General features: G+C 45.0%; 1 protein-coding gene across 2 annotated transcripts in view; it reads left to right on the forward strand.

The window, feature by feature from the left end:
* The window catches only part of LOC144258970 (inosine-uridine preferring nucleoside hydrolase-like), a 29,279-nt gene that overhangs the window by 10,598 nt on the left and 3,578 nt on the right, over positions 1-15,103 (forward strand). For both annotated transcript variants that reach the window (XM_077807115.1, XM_077807116.1), the window contains one exon: positions 11,762-11,941. In XM_077807115.1, the coding sequence (XP_077663241.1) occupies positions 11,762-11,941 (180 nt within the window). The remainder of the gene's footprint in view (positions 1-11,761; positions 11,942-15,103) is intronic.

Here is a 15,103-nt window from a genome sequence, read left to right on the forward strand (position 1 = left end):
CTCAGCCCCACCACTGAGCCTGCACCCCCAGCCAGAGCACTCACCCCCCTCCCCAGTACCTCAACCCCCTGCCCTGATCCCCCTCCTGCCCTCTGAATCCCTTGGTCCCAGCCTGGAGCCCCCTCCTGCACTCCAAACCCCTCAGCCCCACCCCAGAGCCTGCACCCACTCCTACACCCATACCCCCAATTTCGTGGGCATTCACAGAATCATAGAATATCAGGGTTGGAAGGGACCTCAGGAGGTCATCTAGTCCAATCCCCTGCTCAAAGCAGGACCAGCCCCCAACTAAATCATCTCAGCCAGGGCTTTGTCAAACCTGACCTTAAAAACCTCTAGGGAAGGAGATTCTACCACCTCCCTAGGTAACTCATTACAGTGCTTCACCACCCTCCTAGTGAAAAAGCTTTTCCCTCATATCCAGCCTAAACCTCCCCCACTACAACTTGAGACCATTACTCCTTGTTCTGCAATCTGCTAGCACTGAGAACAGTCTAGATCCATTGTCTTTCAGGTAGTTGAAAGCAGCTATCAAATCCCCCCTCATTCTTCTCTGCTGCAGACTAAATAATTCCAGTTCCCTCAGCCTCTCCTCATAAATCATGTGCTCCAGCTGCCTAATAATTTTTGTTGCCCTCCGCTGGATTTTTTCCAATTTTTCCACATCCTTCTTGTAGTGTGGGGCCCAAACTAGACACAGTACTCCAGATGAGGCCTCACCAATGCTGAATAGACTGGACTTATCACGTCCCTTGTTCGTGGCCCACCATACAATTTCCATACCCTGATGTGGCCTGCAGGCCAAAAAGTGTGCCCACTCTGGCCTAGATGTTGTGTGGATGACGTCTACTGAAAGAAACTGTTCAGCTGAGATTCAGAACATTCTGCTTCAAAGCAGGGAAACCTTCAACCTTACTTATAATGCTAAATGGAAGGCGTCTGCTACTTGGGATGCCAGTGGTAGTTGTCTTCCTTGACATCATTAGTTTCAGCAATAGTGGAGTATTTGCTAGCCCTGAAACAGTCTAGACTTTACATCAGGTCATAAAGGTCCATGTAGCAGCAATGTCTGCACATCATCCCTCACTCCTGGGTAATACTGTGTTTTCCCACTACATAGTAGCAAGATTCTTAAAGGCCTCACATGTTTTTCCCCCAATGCAGGAGCCCCCCGCCCCCTTTTTGGGACTTCAATACAGTGTGGCAATATAGTAGTTATTAGCAGCGTTGCTGGGTTCCCACTTCGAACTCTCAGCAACTTGTTCCCCACTAGTCGATGAAGACTGCCTTTCTGGTGGCCATTACATCAGCTCGCAGGGAAGGGGAGGTCAGGCCCTTGTGACATATTGTCTATATATAGTATTTCGTAAGGACAGGGTCATTCTTAGACCTCACTCCGGGTTTCTCCCCAGACTGTCTGAGTTCCGTATGAGCCAGTCCTTTCATCTCTTGGTTTTCTTTCCAAAGCCTGATTAAGTGGGTCTCCAGATGTTTGAGAGCATATTATGAATTAGCCAGGATAGATCCATCTAGCCAGACTAGAGCTCATTCCACGATATCTGAGGAGCAGTTATGTGGAGCTTAAACCACACATTTACAAGACACTCTTGCTTAGTAAGGGCTCCCACATCAGATGTTGGTTTTGTTAGGGCTGTCTTATAGCCATTTAAGTAGGACTCCTAATACCCACCTCCAGGCAGTAGATAACTGATTGTTAGTCTCTAAGGGTATGTCTACACTACGAAATTAGGTCGAATTTATAGAAGTCGGTTTTTTAGAAATCTGTTTTATATATTCGAGTGTGTGTGTCCCCACAGAAAATGCTCTAAGTGCATTAACTTAGCGGAGTGCTTCCACAGTACCGAGGCAAGTGTCGACTTCTGAAGTGTTGCACTGTGGGTAGCTATCCCACAGTTCCCGCAGTCTCCGCTGCCCATTGGAATTCTGAGTTGAGATCCCAATGCCTGATGGGGCTAAAACATTGTCGCGGGTGGTTCTGGGTACATATTGTCAGGCCCCCGTTCCCTCCCTCCCTCCCTCCGTGAAAGCAGCAGCAGACAATCATTTCACGCCATTTTTCTTGAGTTACCTGTGCAGACGCTATACCACGGCAAGCATGGAGCCCGCTCAGGTAACCGTCACCGTGTGTCTCCTGGGTGCTGGCAGATGTGGTACTGCATTGCTACACAGCAGCAGCAACCCCTTGCCTTGTGGCAGCAGACGGTACAATAGGACTGGTAGCCGTCATCGTCATGTCCGAGGTGCTCTTGGCCACGTCGACCAGGAGCGCCTGGGCAGACATGGGCGCAGGGATTAAATTTGGAGTGACTTGACCAGGTCATTCTCTTTAGTCCTGCAGTCAGTCCTATTGAACCATCTTATGGTGAGCAGGCAGGCAGTACGGATTGCTAGCAGTCCTATTGTACCATCTTCTGCCGGGCAAGCAAGAGATGAGGATGGCTAGCTGTCCTATTGTACCATCTTCTGCTGAGCAGCCATGAGATGTGGATGGCTTGCAGTCCTTCTGCACCGTCTGCTGCTAGCCAAAGATGTAAAAGATAGATTGAATGGATCAAAACAAGAAATAGACCAGATTTGTTTTGTACTCATTTGCTTCCGCCCCTCCCCCCATCTAGGGGACTCATTCCTCTAGGTCACACTGCAGAGAAGAGAAGGTGCAGCGAGGTAAATCTAGCCATGTATCAGTCAGAGGCCAGACCAACTTGCTTGTTCCAATAAGAACAATTACTTAGGTGCCCCATTTCTTATTGGAACCCTCCGTGAAGTCCTGCCTGAAATACTCATTGAAGTAAAGCCACCCCCTTTGTTGATTTTAATTCCCTGTAAGCCAACCCTGTAAGCCATGTCGTCAGTCACCCCTCCCCTCTGTCAGAGCAACGGCAGACAATCGTTCCACGCCTTTTTTCTGTGCAGATGCCATACCAAGGCAAGCATGGAGGCCGCTCAGATCACTTTGGCAATTAGGAGCACATTAAACACCACACGCATTGTCCAGCAGTATATGCAGCACCAGAACCTGGCAGAGCGATGCCGGGCAAGGAGGCGATGTCAGCGCGGTCACGTGAGTGATCAGGACATGGACACAGATTTCTCTGAAAGTCTGGGCCCTGCCAATGCATGCATCATGGTGCTAATAGGGCGGGTCATGCTGTGGAACGCCGATTCTGGGCTCGGGAAACAAGCACAGACTGGTGGGACCGCATAGTGTTGCAGGTCTGGGACGATTCCCAGTGGCTGCAAAACTTTCGCATGCGTAAGGGCACTTTCATGGAACTTTGTGACTTGCTTTCCCCTGCCCTGAAGTGCATGAATACCAAGATGAGAGCAGCCCTCACAGTTGAGAAGCGAGTGGCGATAGCCCTGTGGAAGCTTGCAACACCAGACAGCTACCGGTCAGTTGGGAATCAATTTGGAGTGGGCAAATCTACTGTGGGGGGTGCTGTGATACAAGTAGTCCACGCAATGAAAGATCTGCTGATATCAAGGGTAGTGACGCTGGGAAATATGCAGGTCATAGTGGATGGCTTTGCTGCAATGGGATTCCCTAACTGTGGTGGGGCCATAGACGGAACCCATATCCCTGTGTTGGCACCGGAGCACCAAGCTGGCGAGTACATAAACCGCAAGGGGTACTTTTCAATAGTGCTGCAAGCTCTGGGGGATCACAAGGGACGTTTCACCAACATCAACATGGGATGGCCGGGAAAGGTACATGACGCTAGCATCTTCAGGAACTCTGGTCTGTTTCAAAAGCTGCAGGAAGGGACTTTATTCCCAGACCAGAAAATAACAGTTGGGGATGTTGAAATGCCTATAGTTATCCTTGGGGACCCAGCCTACCCCTTAATGCCATGGCTCATGAAGCCGTACACAGGCAGCCTGAACAGTAGTCGGGAGCTGTTCAACTACAGGCTGAGCAAGTGCAGAATGGTGGTAGAATGTGCATTTGGACGTTTAAAGGCGCGCTGGCGCAGTTTACTGACTCGCGTAGACCTCAGCGAAACCAATATTCCCACTGTTATTACTGCTTGCTGTGTGCTCCACAATATCTGTGAGAGTAAGGGGGAGACGTTTATGGCGGGGTGGGAGGTTGAGGCAAATCGCCTGGCTGCTGGTTACGCGCAGCCAGACACCAGGGCGGTTAGAAGAGTACAGGAGGGCACGGTACGCATCAGAGAAGCTTTGAAAACCAGTTTCATGACTGGCCAGGCTACAGTGTGAAAGTTCTGTTTGTTTCTCCTTGATGAAACCCCCCGCCCCTTGGTTCACTCTACTTCCCTGCAAGCTAACCACCCTCCCCTCCTCCCTTCAATCAGCGCTTGCAGAGGCAATAAAGTCATTGTTGCTTCACATTCATGCATGCTTTATTCATTCATCACACAAATAGGGGGATGACTACCAAGGTAGCCCAGGAGGGATGGTGGAGGAGGGAAGGAAAATGCCACACAGCACTTTAAGCACAGCACTTTAAAAGTTTACAACTTTAAAATTTATTGAATGCCAGCCTTCTGTTTTTTGGGCAATCCGCTGTGGCGGAGTGGCTGGTTGGCCAGAGGCCCCCCCACAGCATTCTTGGGCGTCTGGGTGTGGAGGCTATGGAACTTGGGGAGGAGGGCGGTTGGTTACACAGGGGCTGTAGTGGCAGTCTGTGCTCCAGCTGCCTTTCCTGCAGCTCAACCATACACTGGAGTATACTGGTTTGATCCTCCAGCAGCCTCAACATTGAATCCAGCCTCCTCTCATCACGCTGCTGCCACATTTGAGCTTCAGCCCTGTCTTCAGCCCGCCACCTCTCCTCCCAGTCATTTTGTGCTTTCCTGCACTCTGACATTATTTGCTTCCACGCATTCGTCTGTGCTCTGTCAGTGTGGGAGGACAGCATGAGCTCAGAGAAAATTCATCACGAGTGCGTTTTTTTTTCTTTCTAATCTTCACTAGCCTCTGGGAAGGAGAAGATCCTGTGATCATTGAAACACATGCAGCTGGTGAAGAAAAAAAAAGGGACAGAGGTATTTAAAAAGACACATTTTATAAAACAGTGGCTACACTCTTTCAGGGTAAACCTTGCTGTTAACATTACATACATAGCACATGTGCTTTCGTTACAAGGTCACATTTTGCTTCCCTCCACTGCGTGTCTACCCCCTCAACCCTCCCTGTGGCTAACAGCGGGGAACATCTGTTCATCCACAGGCAAACAGCCCAGCAGGAACGGGCTCCTCTGAGTGTCCCCTGAAGAAAAGCACCCTATTTCAACCAGGTGACCATGAATGATATCTCACTCTCCTGAGGATAACACAGAGAGATAAAGAACGGATGTTGTTTGAACGCCAGTAAACATACACTGCAATGCTTTGTTGTACAATGATTCCCGAGTATGTGTTACTGGCCTGGAGTGGTAAAGTGCCCTACCATGGAGGACACAATAAGGCTGCCCTCCCCAGAAACCTTTTGCAAAGGCTTTGGGAGTACATCCAGGAGTGCCGCGAATGCCAGGGCAAATTAATCCTTTCACATGCTTGCTTTTAAACCACGTATAGTATTTTAAAAGGTACACTCACCGGAGGTCCCTTCTCTGCCTGCTGGGTCCAGGAGGCAGTCTTGGGTGGGTTCGGGGGTACTGGCTCCAGGTCCAGGGTGAGAAACAGTTCCTGGCTGTCGGGAAAACCGGTTTCTCCGCTTGCTTTCTGTGAGCTCTCTACAACCTCATCATCATCATCATCTTCTTCGTCCCCAAAACCTGCTTCCATGTTGCCTCCATCTCCATTGAAGGAGTCAAACAACACGGTTGGGGTAGTGGTGGCTGGACCCCCTAAAATGGCATGCAGCTCATCATAGAAGTGGCATGTTTGGGACTCTGACCCGGAGCGGCTGTTCGCCTCTCTGGTTTTCTGGTAGGCTTGCCTCAGCTCCTTAAGTTTCATGCGGCACTGTTTTGGGTCCCTGTTATGGCCTCTGTCCTTCATGCCCTGGGAGATTTTGACAAAGGTTTTGGCATTTCGAAAACTGGAACGGAGTTCTGATAGCACGGATTCCTCTCCCCATACAGCGATCAGATCCCGTACCTCCCGTTCAGTCCAGGCTGGAGCTCTTTTGCGATTCTGGGACTCCATCATGGTCACCTCTGCTGATGAGCTCTGCATGGTCACCTGCAGCTTGCCACGCTGGCCAAATAGGAAATGAGATTCAAAAGTTCGCGGTTCTTTTCCTGTCTACCTGGCCAGTGCATCTGAGTTGAGAGTGCTGTCCAGAGTGGTCACAATGGAGCACTCTGGGATAGCTCCTGGAGGCCAATACTGTCGAATTGTGTCCACAGTACCCCAAATTCGACCCGGCAAGGCCGATTTAAGCGCTAATCCACTAGTCAGGGGTGGAGTAAGGAAATCGATTTTAAGAGCCCTTTAAGTCGGAATGGAGGGCTTCATCGTGTGGACGGGTGCAGGTTTACATCGATTTAACGTTGCTAAATTCGACCTAAAATCCTAGTGTAGACCAGGGCTAAGAGTGGAATTCATGTGAACAGTTACTCAAAGAAGAAAGAACAGTTATGTATGCTACAGTTCGTGTGGTTTTGCAAGATATTATACACATGGATTCCACAAGCCACTCTCTTTCCCTGTGTCAAGGTTCCTCCTCCACTCTGAACTCTAGGGTACAGATGTGGGGACCTGCATGAAAAACCTCTTAAGCTTATCTTTACCAGCTTAGGTCAAAACTTCCCCAAGGTACAAAATATTCCACCCTTTGTCCTCTGATTGGCCACTACCACCACCAAACTAATACTGGTTACTGGGGAAGAGCTGTTTGGACACGTCTTTCCCCCCCAAAATACTTCCCAAAACCTTGCACCCCACTTCCTGGACAAGGTTTGGTAAAAAGCCTCACCAATTTGCCTAGGTGACTACAGACCCAGACCCTTGGATCTTAAGAACAGTGAACAATCCTCCCAACACTTGCACCCCCCCCCTTTCCTAGGAAATGTTGGATAAAAAGCCTCACCAATTTGCATAGGTGACCACAGACCCAAACCCTTGGATCTGAGAACAATGAAAAAGCATTCAGTTTTCTTACAAGAAGACTTTTAATAGAAATAGAAGTAAATAGAAATAAAGAAATCCCCTCTGTAAAATCAGGATGGTAGATACCTTACAGGGTAATTAGATTAAAAACATAGAGAACCCCTCTAGGCAAAACCTTAAGTTACAAAAAAGATACACAGACAGAAATAGTTACTCTATTCAGCACACTTCTTTTCTCAGCCATTTAAAGAAATCATAATCTAACACATACCTAGCTAGATTACTTATTAAAAGTTCTAAGACTCCATTCCTGGTCTATCCCCGGCAGAAACAACATATAGACAGACAGAGACCCTTTGTTTCTCTCCCTCCTCCCAGCTTTTGAAAGTATCTTGTCTCCTCATTGGTCATTTTGGTCAGGTGCCAGTGAGGTTGCCTTTAGCTTCTTAACCCTTTACAGGTGAGAGGAGCTTTCCCCTGGCCAGGAGGGATTTCAAAGGGGTTTACCCTTCCCTTTATATTTATGACACCGTGCTATTATCGAGTCCTACTACCATGAGATTCTTTACTAGTAAATGAACTGAGGAGTGGTTGAGCCCACTCTGTGTTTATGCCTTTGGGGGCGAAGGGGCACTTAGGTTGCCAGCACAGCCTAAATGGACACTGCTGGTCAAAAGTATCCAGTCTCACATGCATGATGGTGCGCATGTGACATAAGAGTGAAATCCATGTGGACAGCACAACTCAAAGAATCACATTTACTGTAGGGTAAGTAACCGTTTTTTCACATAACAAACTTACTTCATATTTTCCATAGTGCTTTAGAAATATGAAACACCTTTGTGAGGTAAGCAAATATTATTTTCATTTTACAGATAGGGTAATTGACACGTTATATTAGTTTTCCAAAATGCATATATATGGTATCGTCTCTAACATTTAGCCCAAGTAACCTAGGGATCAGTTTGCAGGTTCAATCTTCAATCTTCTTCTCAATGTTTTGAACCTATCTCCATGATCTAAACCACAAGAGGTTTTCATGGCAGAATTAAAAAAAGCATCTTCTTTTCTGTAAAAAGAAAAGGAGTACTTGTGGCACCTTAGAGACTAACAAATTTATTTGAGCATAAGCTTTCGTGAGCTACAGCTCACTTCATCGGATGCATTCAGCTGTAGCTCACGAAAGCTTATGCTCAAATAAATTTGTTAGTCTCTAAGGTGCCACAAGTACTCCTTTTCTTTTTGCAAATGCGGACTAACACGGCTGCTACTCTGAAACCTTCTTTTCTGCGTCTGCTTTCTCACAGATACCAGTCTGATTCTTAAACTTCGTTTTTTCCATTTAACTCTTCCTCCCCTAAGCACAATAATGCAGATCTTCTTGCAGTTGGTAGTAATTACTTGCATGGTATCTGATTTTATGGAGTAGATCTGGATACTTACTTTATTGACTTGTTCTGGTATGAATTGGTCTTAGAAATCTTGATTACCCTGAACAAGACCATGCACATCAGAAATTGCATCACTAGACAGCAATTTCTATCTGTTTATTGAGAGAGACAGTGTAGGTGGAGGTTATATCTTTTATTGAACCAACTTCTGTTGGCAGAAAGTACAAGCTTTCGAGTGAGGAGCTCAAAACCTTATACCTTCCGCCAACAGAAGTTGATCCAAGCTTTTGAGCTACGCAAAGCTCCTCTTCACTTGAAAGCTTGTACTTTCTGCAAGCAGAAGTTGGTTCAATAGAAGACGTTACCTCACCTATCTTGTCTCTTTCATATCCTTGGACCAGCATGGCTACAACAACACTGCAAATGCCTATTTTATTGTAATATAGTTTAGACATCTTTTAATCTAACAAGCTGTGTTTTCAAATGTTTGCCAACACATATTAATCTCAAAGCCATTCATTCCTTGCTAACGGAGCAGACTTGCAATTTTGCTTCACTGCAGTTTCACATTTACCATAGATAGACGGTTTAAAAATCAAGTGGTCAGATACTATGACAGGTGTGGCTAAACCACAGCTTGTGAGCGGCATGCGACTCTTTTGACAGGTCAGCTGCAGCTTGCGGAGCCTGGGGCTTCACCCCATGTTGAGGGCGAACTGGCCCGAGGCTCTGGGCTTTCCCCTGAAGTGGGGCAAGTCGGCGCTCGCAGTTTCAGCCCCAGTGCGGGGTTGGGGCAGCAGTGCTGCGGCTCAGGGTTTCACTCTACAGCAGGGTGACACATAGCTCACAGTTTCCACATCACTGGCATGGGGGCACTGATGCTTGGGGCTTCAGCCCCACAGGAGGCAATGAGGCTGTGCTCAGAGCTTCAGCCCTGCAGGAGGAGGCGAGCTGGTGCTGGGGGCTTCAGCCCTGCAGGTGGTGCTAGGCTCCGACTGCAACTGTACATGCTCATTATAACAGGAAACTGCATCACTGTAGTGCTGTGCAGACCTCGTGTGCTGTGATCTCCCTGCATGCTGCACACTACAGGCTGTGTTTCCTGTTCATAAGTTGCATTTGAATAGTTTTAGATTTAAGTGTTAACTTTAAATTAATTTCATGGATGACAATGACATCTTCAAACTGTAAGAAATGCATGTACGAAGAAGAAAACCAAAGTTTTCAGCCAGAATGGGAGGAAGCTTTTTCATTTGCTAGTAAAGATGGCAACCCACTGTGCCTAATCTGCAATACATTGGGCTCTCACTACAAAGTGAGCAACTTGAAACAACACACAATAACTTTTCGTCTAAGTACCCTCCTAGATCAGAATTAAGGAAAAACAAGCTAATCACATTAAAATTATGCCTCAACAGTCAACAGACACTACTTTCTCTGCTCAGTAAGGAAGCTGACACAATGACTGAAGCTAGTTTTGTTATGGCATGGAATATCGCTCCTGCTAAATGTCCATGTTGTGATGGAGAATTTGTTAAGAAGAATATTGCAGAAGTGGTTGCAATTTTAAATCCAAGTAACACTAAACTTCAGTGATTAATACAGCAGATTCCAATTTCATGCCACATTATGGAGAGGCAGATCTCCCAGATCAGTGACGGTGTTGCAAGCAACGTGCAAAATGATCTAAAGAATTCTCTAGCATTCAGCCTAGCTGTTGATGAATACACAGATATTCAAGATAAACCGCAGCTGGCGATATTTTTTCACTATGTTTCCACAGATGTAATTGTGAAAGAAGAAATGTTGGACTCAGTGGCGCTAAAAAAAACAACCCATGGTGTTGACAAAGAATGCACTTGACGAAGCATTGACAAATGCCGATGTACCACTGGATAAACTTGTCAGTGTTGCAATTGATGGAACACCTGCGGTGGTGGGGGGAAAAGTAGGCCTGATTGGACTCTTGAAGAGCAATCCCAAATTTCCAGAGTTTCTCCTTGTTCATTACATCATCCATCATGAACATCTCACAGGCAGATACTTCAAGTATGAAAATGTTACAAAAATAGTCCCAGAAATTGTCAATTTCATCCGCTCAAATGGGAAGACTCATCGACAGTTCAAAAATTTCACTGAAGAGCTGGATCTTGAAGATAAACCCAACAATGTGTCTTTCTACTGTATTGTGAGGTGGTTGTCAACCAGCAATGTCTTAAATAGATTTGTGGAACTGTTGAAGCCTATCAGTGCTTTCATTGAAGAAAAGGAACAGTCCTATCTACAATTGAGAGATGAGCAATGGATAGAGGATCTTATGTTTGTCACTGATATTATACAGCATCTGCAAACTCTCAATTTGGCAATCCAAGGGAAGGATAAGATTATTTTTGACCTTACTCAGCATCTTCAGCTTCCAGAACAAGTTAAAGTTTCTGAAAAGAAACATAGTGTCAAGAGACTTCAACCACTTTCCCTATTTCAAGAGTAGGGTAAACACATTTCCTGAAATCAAAGTAGAAGATCACAAACTCAAGGAATACAAAGGTAAATTACAGGGACTGCTTGATGACTTTCAGGACAGGTTTGAAGATTTGCAGAAGCTGAGATCCTGCTTCACTTTCCTTGTAAACCCATTCATGGTTGATGTCATGGATGGCAGCTAGCATAGGCTGGGGAAGGCTGTGACTCCCCAAACAGCCCCACCTGGCCCTGCCCATGCTCCGCCCCAAGGCCCTTCCTGCTTGCCCTTGGCCCCAGACCAGGCAGGCTTCTCCTCTTCCAGGGAGCCTTCTGGGGCTGGCGCTAGGGCAGCTGGGATTTGGTATGGCTCCTGGCTGGGGCCGCATGCAGCCCACCCACCTACCTGGTGCTTCGTGGCTGGGGGGATGCACTAGTTCTCTGGGGTGGGAGGGGGGGCGCATGCCATCCACCCATCCAGCGTTGAGTGGGGCACGTGCCGTCTGCCCGCCCACCCGGTGCTCCGGGGCTGGGGAGGGGAGGCTGCGCTGCTGCCTGCTGCTCTGAGGCTGGAGGCACTCAGGCGAACCATAGTTGGAGGCGAGGGAGAGGAGCTGGTAGTCGCGGGTGGGGGGGGCCTCAATCAGTAACAAGAAGACAGCATGAATAATAATTAACCACTCCTGAGACTTGCTCCAAACATAATCTGCTCCTTACAATAGATTATGTGCATTTCTGTAACAACAGGGTTAATACTGTAAATAAAATGTTGGTGGCAGTACTGGGATAATATAAATGTAAAGAGAGGCAATATGTCTTTAGATGATGTGCAGCCATGGTATATTCAGTCTGGTTTTGCACCTTGTTTAGATTCCAGTTTATCAAGGTGCTTCTACTCCCTTACTTGGTGGTCCTGTGGAATGGGCTTTGTATCATGGAAGAGATGGTTTGGGTGATGTTCCTGATCCGAATGCTCCAGGATTAGACCATCTACAGAAAGAACATGCTGTGATTGCAATGTTAAGAATTGTTAGTGAGAAGCCTGGTCAGGTGAGAATGTTCTTTATATCATTTTTTTTTATGTAGTAAAAGAAGACAGCAAGCAGGACTGAAGTCTGCTTATGCCAATTCCTTGCAATTATATGACATTATTTTGCCTGTCTAATCCTAATGGAGGATCCAGGTTCAGTCTTCAGTGGAAGGTGACCCACCTACCTTCTCCTGGTAGTCCATGGCGTTGTACACTGGGGTTGGAAGAAATTGTTTCTCATGCTTCTCACCCTGTACATGAATAACCATAATTAAACATCTAGTCCCAAGTCACTGGTGTCCAAGTAACTGTCCCTTTAGTCAGGTAATTCTGGAGGCAAAAGAATTTGACACACTGATTTACCATCCCCCTTTCTTCCAGAGAAATAAAATCTTTATTTAATATTTAGGAGAGTCCATGTGTGTGTGTGTTTGTTTGTTTTTTGCTGCTTACCTCAAACATGTCCTCACTCATGTCTTTGTGATCCTCTTTTAGGTATATATTGCAATAAGATTTCCTACTACCTTCTCTTTCTCAGCTTCTACTGTGTAGGCACAAGGTATCAATCTTTCATAATAGCTAAGACCCTCTATGCCTTTGTTTAATTTATCAGGGTTTTTTTTTTATCTTCTTTAGAATTTTTGCATCCCTACAGAGTTAAAAGAACCATAAACTATCATGGTACTTCATTTTGGGGCCTCAGTGTTTCTCTGTCATAGCTTTTCTTATGGCGGATTGCATGACTTGGAGGGACTGAAGATAGGATATAGAGAGTTTCATCTTTATTGCAAATTCAGATTATAGGCCTCATTGGTAGTGCTTGAAAGCTATTACTGTTTGATGGGTGTTTGGTCAATGAGATGGATCTGGTGCTCAGTCCAATTCCGTATGGACAAGTAGACAAATGACAAAAGCCACCTCTGGACTTGATAGTGATTGACAAAAGATAGATAACAGTTCCAGCAGAGACCAAGGATTGAATGGACATGGAATCTATGAACAATATCTTGCCTCTAGAGGTGATCAGAGTTGTGGCACATTGGTGGAATGGCATAATGAAGTGTCTGTCTTCACCAATGGTGTAACTGTTCAGTAGCTAAACTGATTACTTGATTTTCCGGGTCTCTAATTCTAACACTCTTCTCAAACTTATAGAAAAATTAAAATATTAATTTTCTTAGTCTGGTTTATAATGTCTCTCCTCAAATGCAGCCTAGGATCCTATTGACTATCTTTCTTGCATTTTGGGATTTTCTTTTAATATTTTGTTTTACAGAGAACTCTGCTCATGATTATATTGTCTTCATCCTATGCTCCCAAACACCATCTTTGGTATAGTTGTTACGATACGTTTTCCTTGTCTAATCTGTACACCTTTGGCAAAACTTTATTTAGCTTCTCATTCTAATGTGTTCTGTCAACCTCTAGGCTTTAGGGTGACCTACACTAACTTTCTCTCAGGCTTCCCTTTAGTACATTAAAAAAATATTAAGAACAAATTGTATCTACCATGTTTTCCTTGCATTTTTGCTGTAATGATTATTTTTGTACATGCTGTAGATAGATTCAGTTGAATGAGTTTCTTATATTTTTCCTGCTCTTCCAGGTTTTATAAAGACTTTTTCTTTTGATGATATGCTTGTAATCTTCATTATAAGCAATTATAGATTTTATTTATTTAGTTAGTTAATTAGTTAGTTTCTTCTAACAAAATTTTTAAAACAGGGATAAATCTTAACTGGAAAAGCAGACTACAGTATACCTCAGCCTATGTAACACCCTTTTCTTTGCAATATCTGTTTCAGTTAGTTCACTTCTGTATACTCAAAAATAATTTTAAATCTCCCTTCCCAAAATCTGTTTTTTCTAGGTGCTTGTGTCTAGCAATTAGAGAATCTCATAAATCCAAATGATTTCTTCAAAATCAGTGGAAACTAGGTCTAGTAGGCTCTGTCTCCATCCCTCCACTTCCACTTTGACTACTTTGGAGAGAGAGGTTTCCTTGCAAATTGCTGAGGCCCTTTCAGAACTGTAAGTTTGTCGCTACTGTCAGTTGATTCCTGCTTAGCCTCCCATTTCAGTTATGTTCTCTGCTTTAGCTGCCCTTGTGACTTCAGCCTTGAGGAATTCCTCTTGTTAAAACTGTCACTGAAACCTAGCTTACACACATTATAAAGTGTCTTTAGGTATCTAGCCCTTTTTATCCCATGATGCTTAATAGATGTGATTCTGTTAATATCTAACTTCACTGCTGTGTTAATGTTGTGGATGAATGGATGTTAACCTATATATAATATTACATTTCCTCCTGTTCTACTTGTTATAGTCTATGGTATACATTTTATTTTTTGTTATCTACTTATGCCACCAGATTGTTGTTGTAATGGCCAAGTCTGGTACTCCCGGAAAGACAATTTAATCCATTTCTCTTGCCATCATCTCATTTTATTTTTTACTAATGTAGCATTAAAATAGAACACCCCCCTCTTCAGATGCTTCTTCAGCCTGGACAATAAAATCACCCATCTTATGCACTCTAACAGTCCTCTGCCTGATTTAAGTGTTCCACTTGTTGCCCCTTGTTTAAATCCCTTCTTCAACCTTCCTGAAATTTTTTGGCCAGAATGGAAGGCCATTTAGAGTTTCTTCCCCAACAGATGTCCTTGCTTCCCAAAGACATAAAAACCTAGTCGTCCTTATTATGTTTCCTCAACCAAATACTGAGGAATCTGATCTTCTCTGCCTCATCTTACCAATATAGGGCACGGATAACTTTTTTAAGAAAATCACCTACAGGTCCGTTCTGCCCCTCATTTTACTACCTAGCTATGTAAATAGCGCAAGAACATACAGATTTCCCTCTTTTGAAAGCTAGTAGATTCTGCTTCTGATGGCTTATCGAAGGGAGTGAGCTCAGAGCTCTACAGGGTATGTGTACATTGCAATAAAAAAACCTGCTGCATGGAGTCTTGGAATTTGGACTTTGAGGCTAATAATTGCAGTGTAACTGTTCGGGCTCAGGCTGGAGCATGGGCTCTGAGATCCTCCCTCTCACGGGATCTCAGAGCCCGAACAGCTACATGGTACTTTTATAGACTCACAGTCCAAGCGCCATGGCCATGCCACAAATTTTTTATTGCATTGTAGACATACCCACATTCAGATCACTCTCCAATGAAAAT

This window comes from Eretmochelys imbricata, chromosome 1, assembly GCF_965152235.1.
Source record: "Eretmochelys imbricata isolate rEreImb1 chromosome 1, rEreImb1.hap1, whole genome shotgun sequence".
Taxonomy (NCBI): domain Eukaryota; kingdom Metazoa; phylum Chordata; order Testudines; family Cheloniidae; genus Eretmochelys; species Eretmochelys imbricata.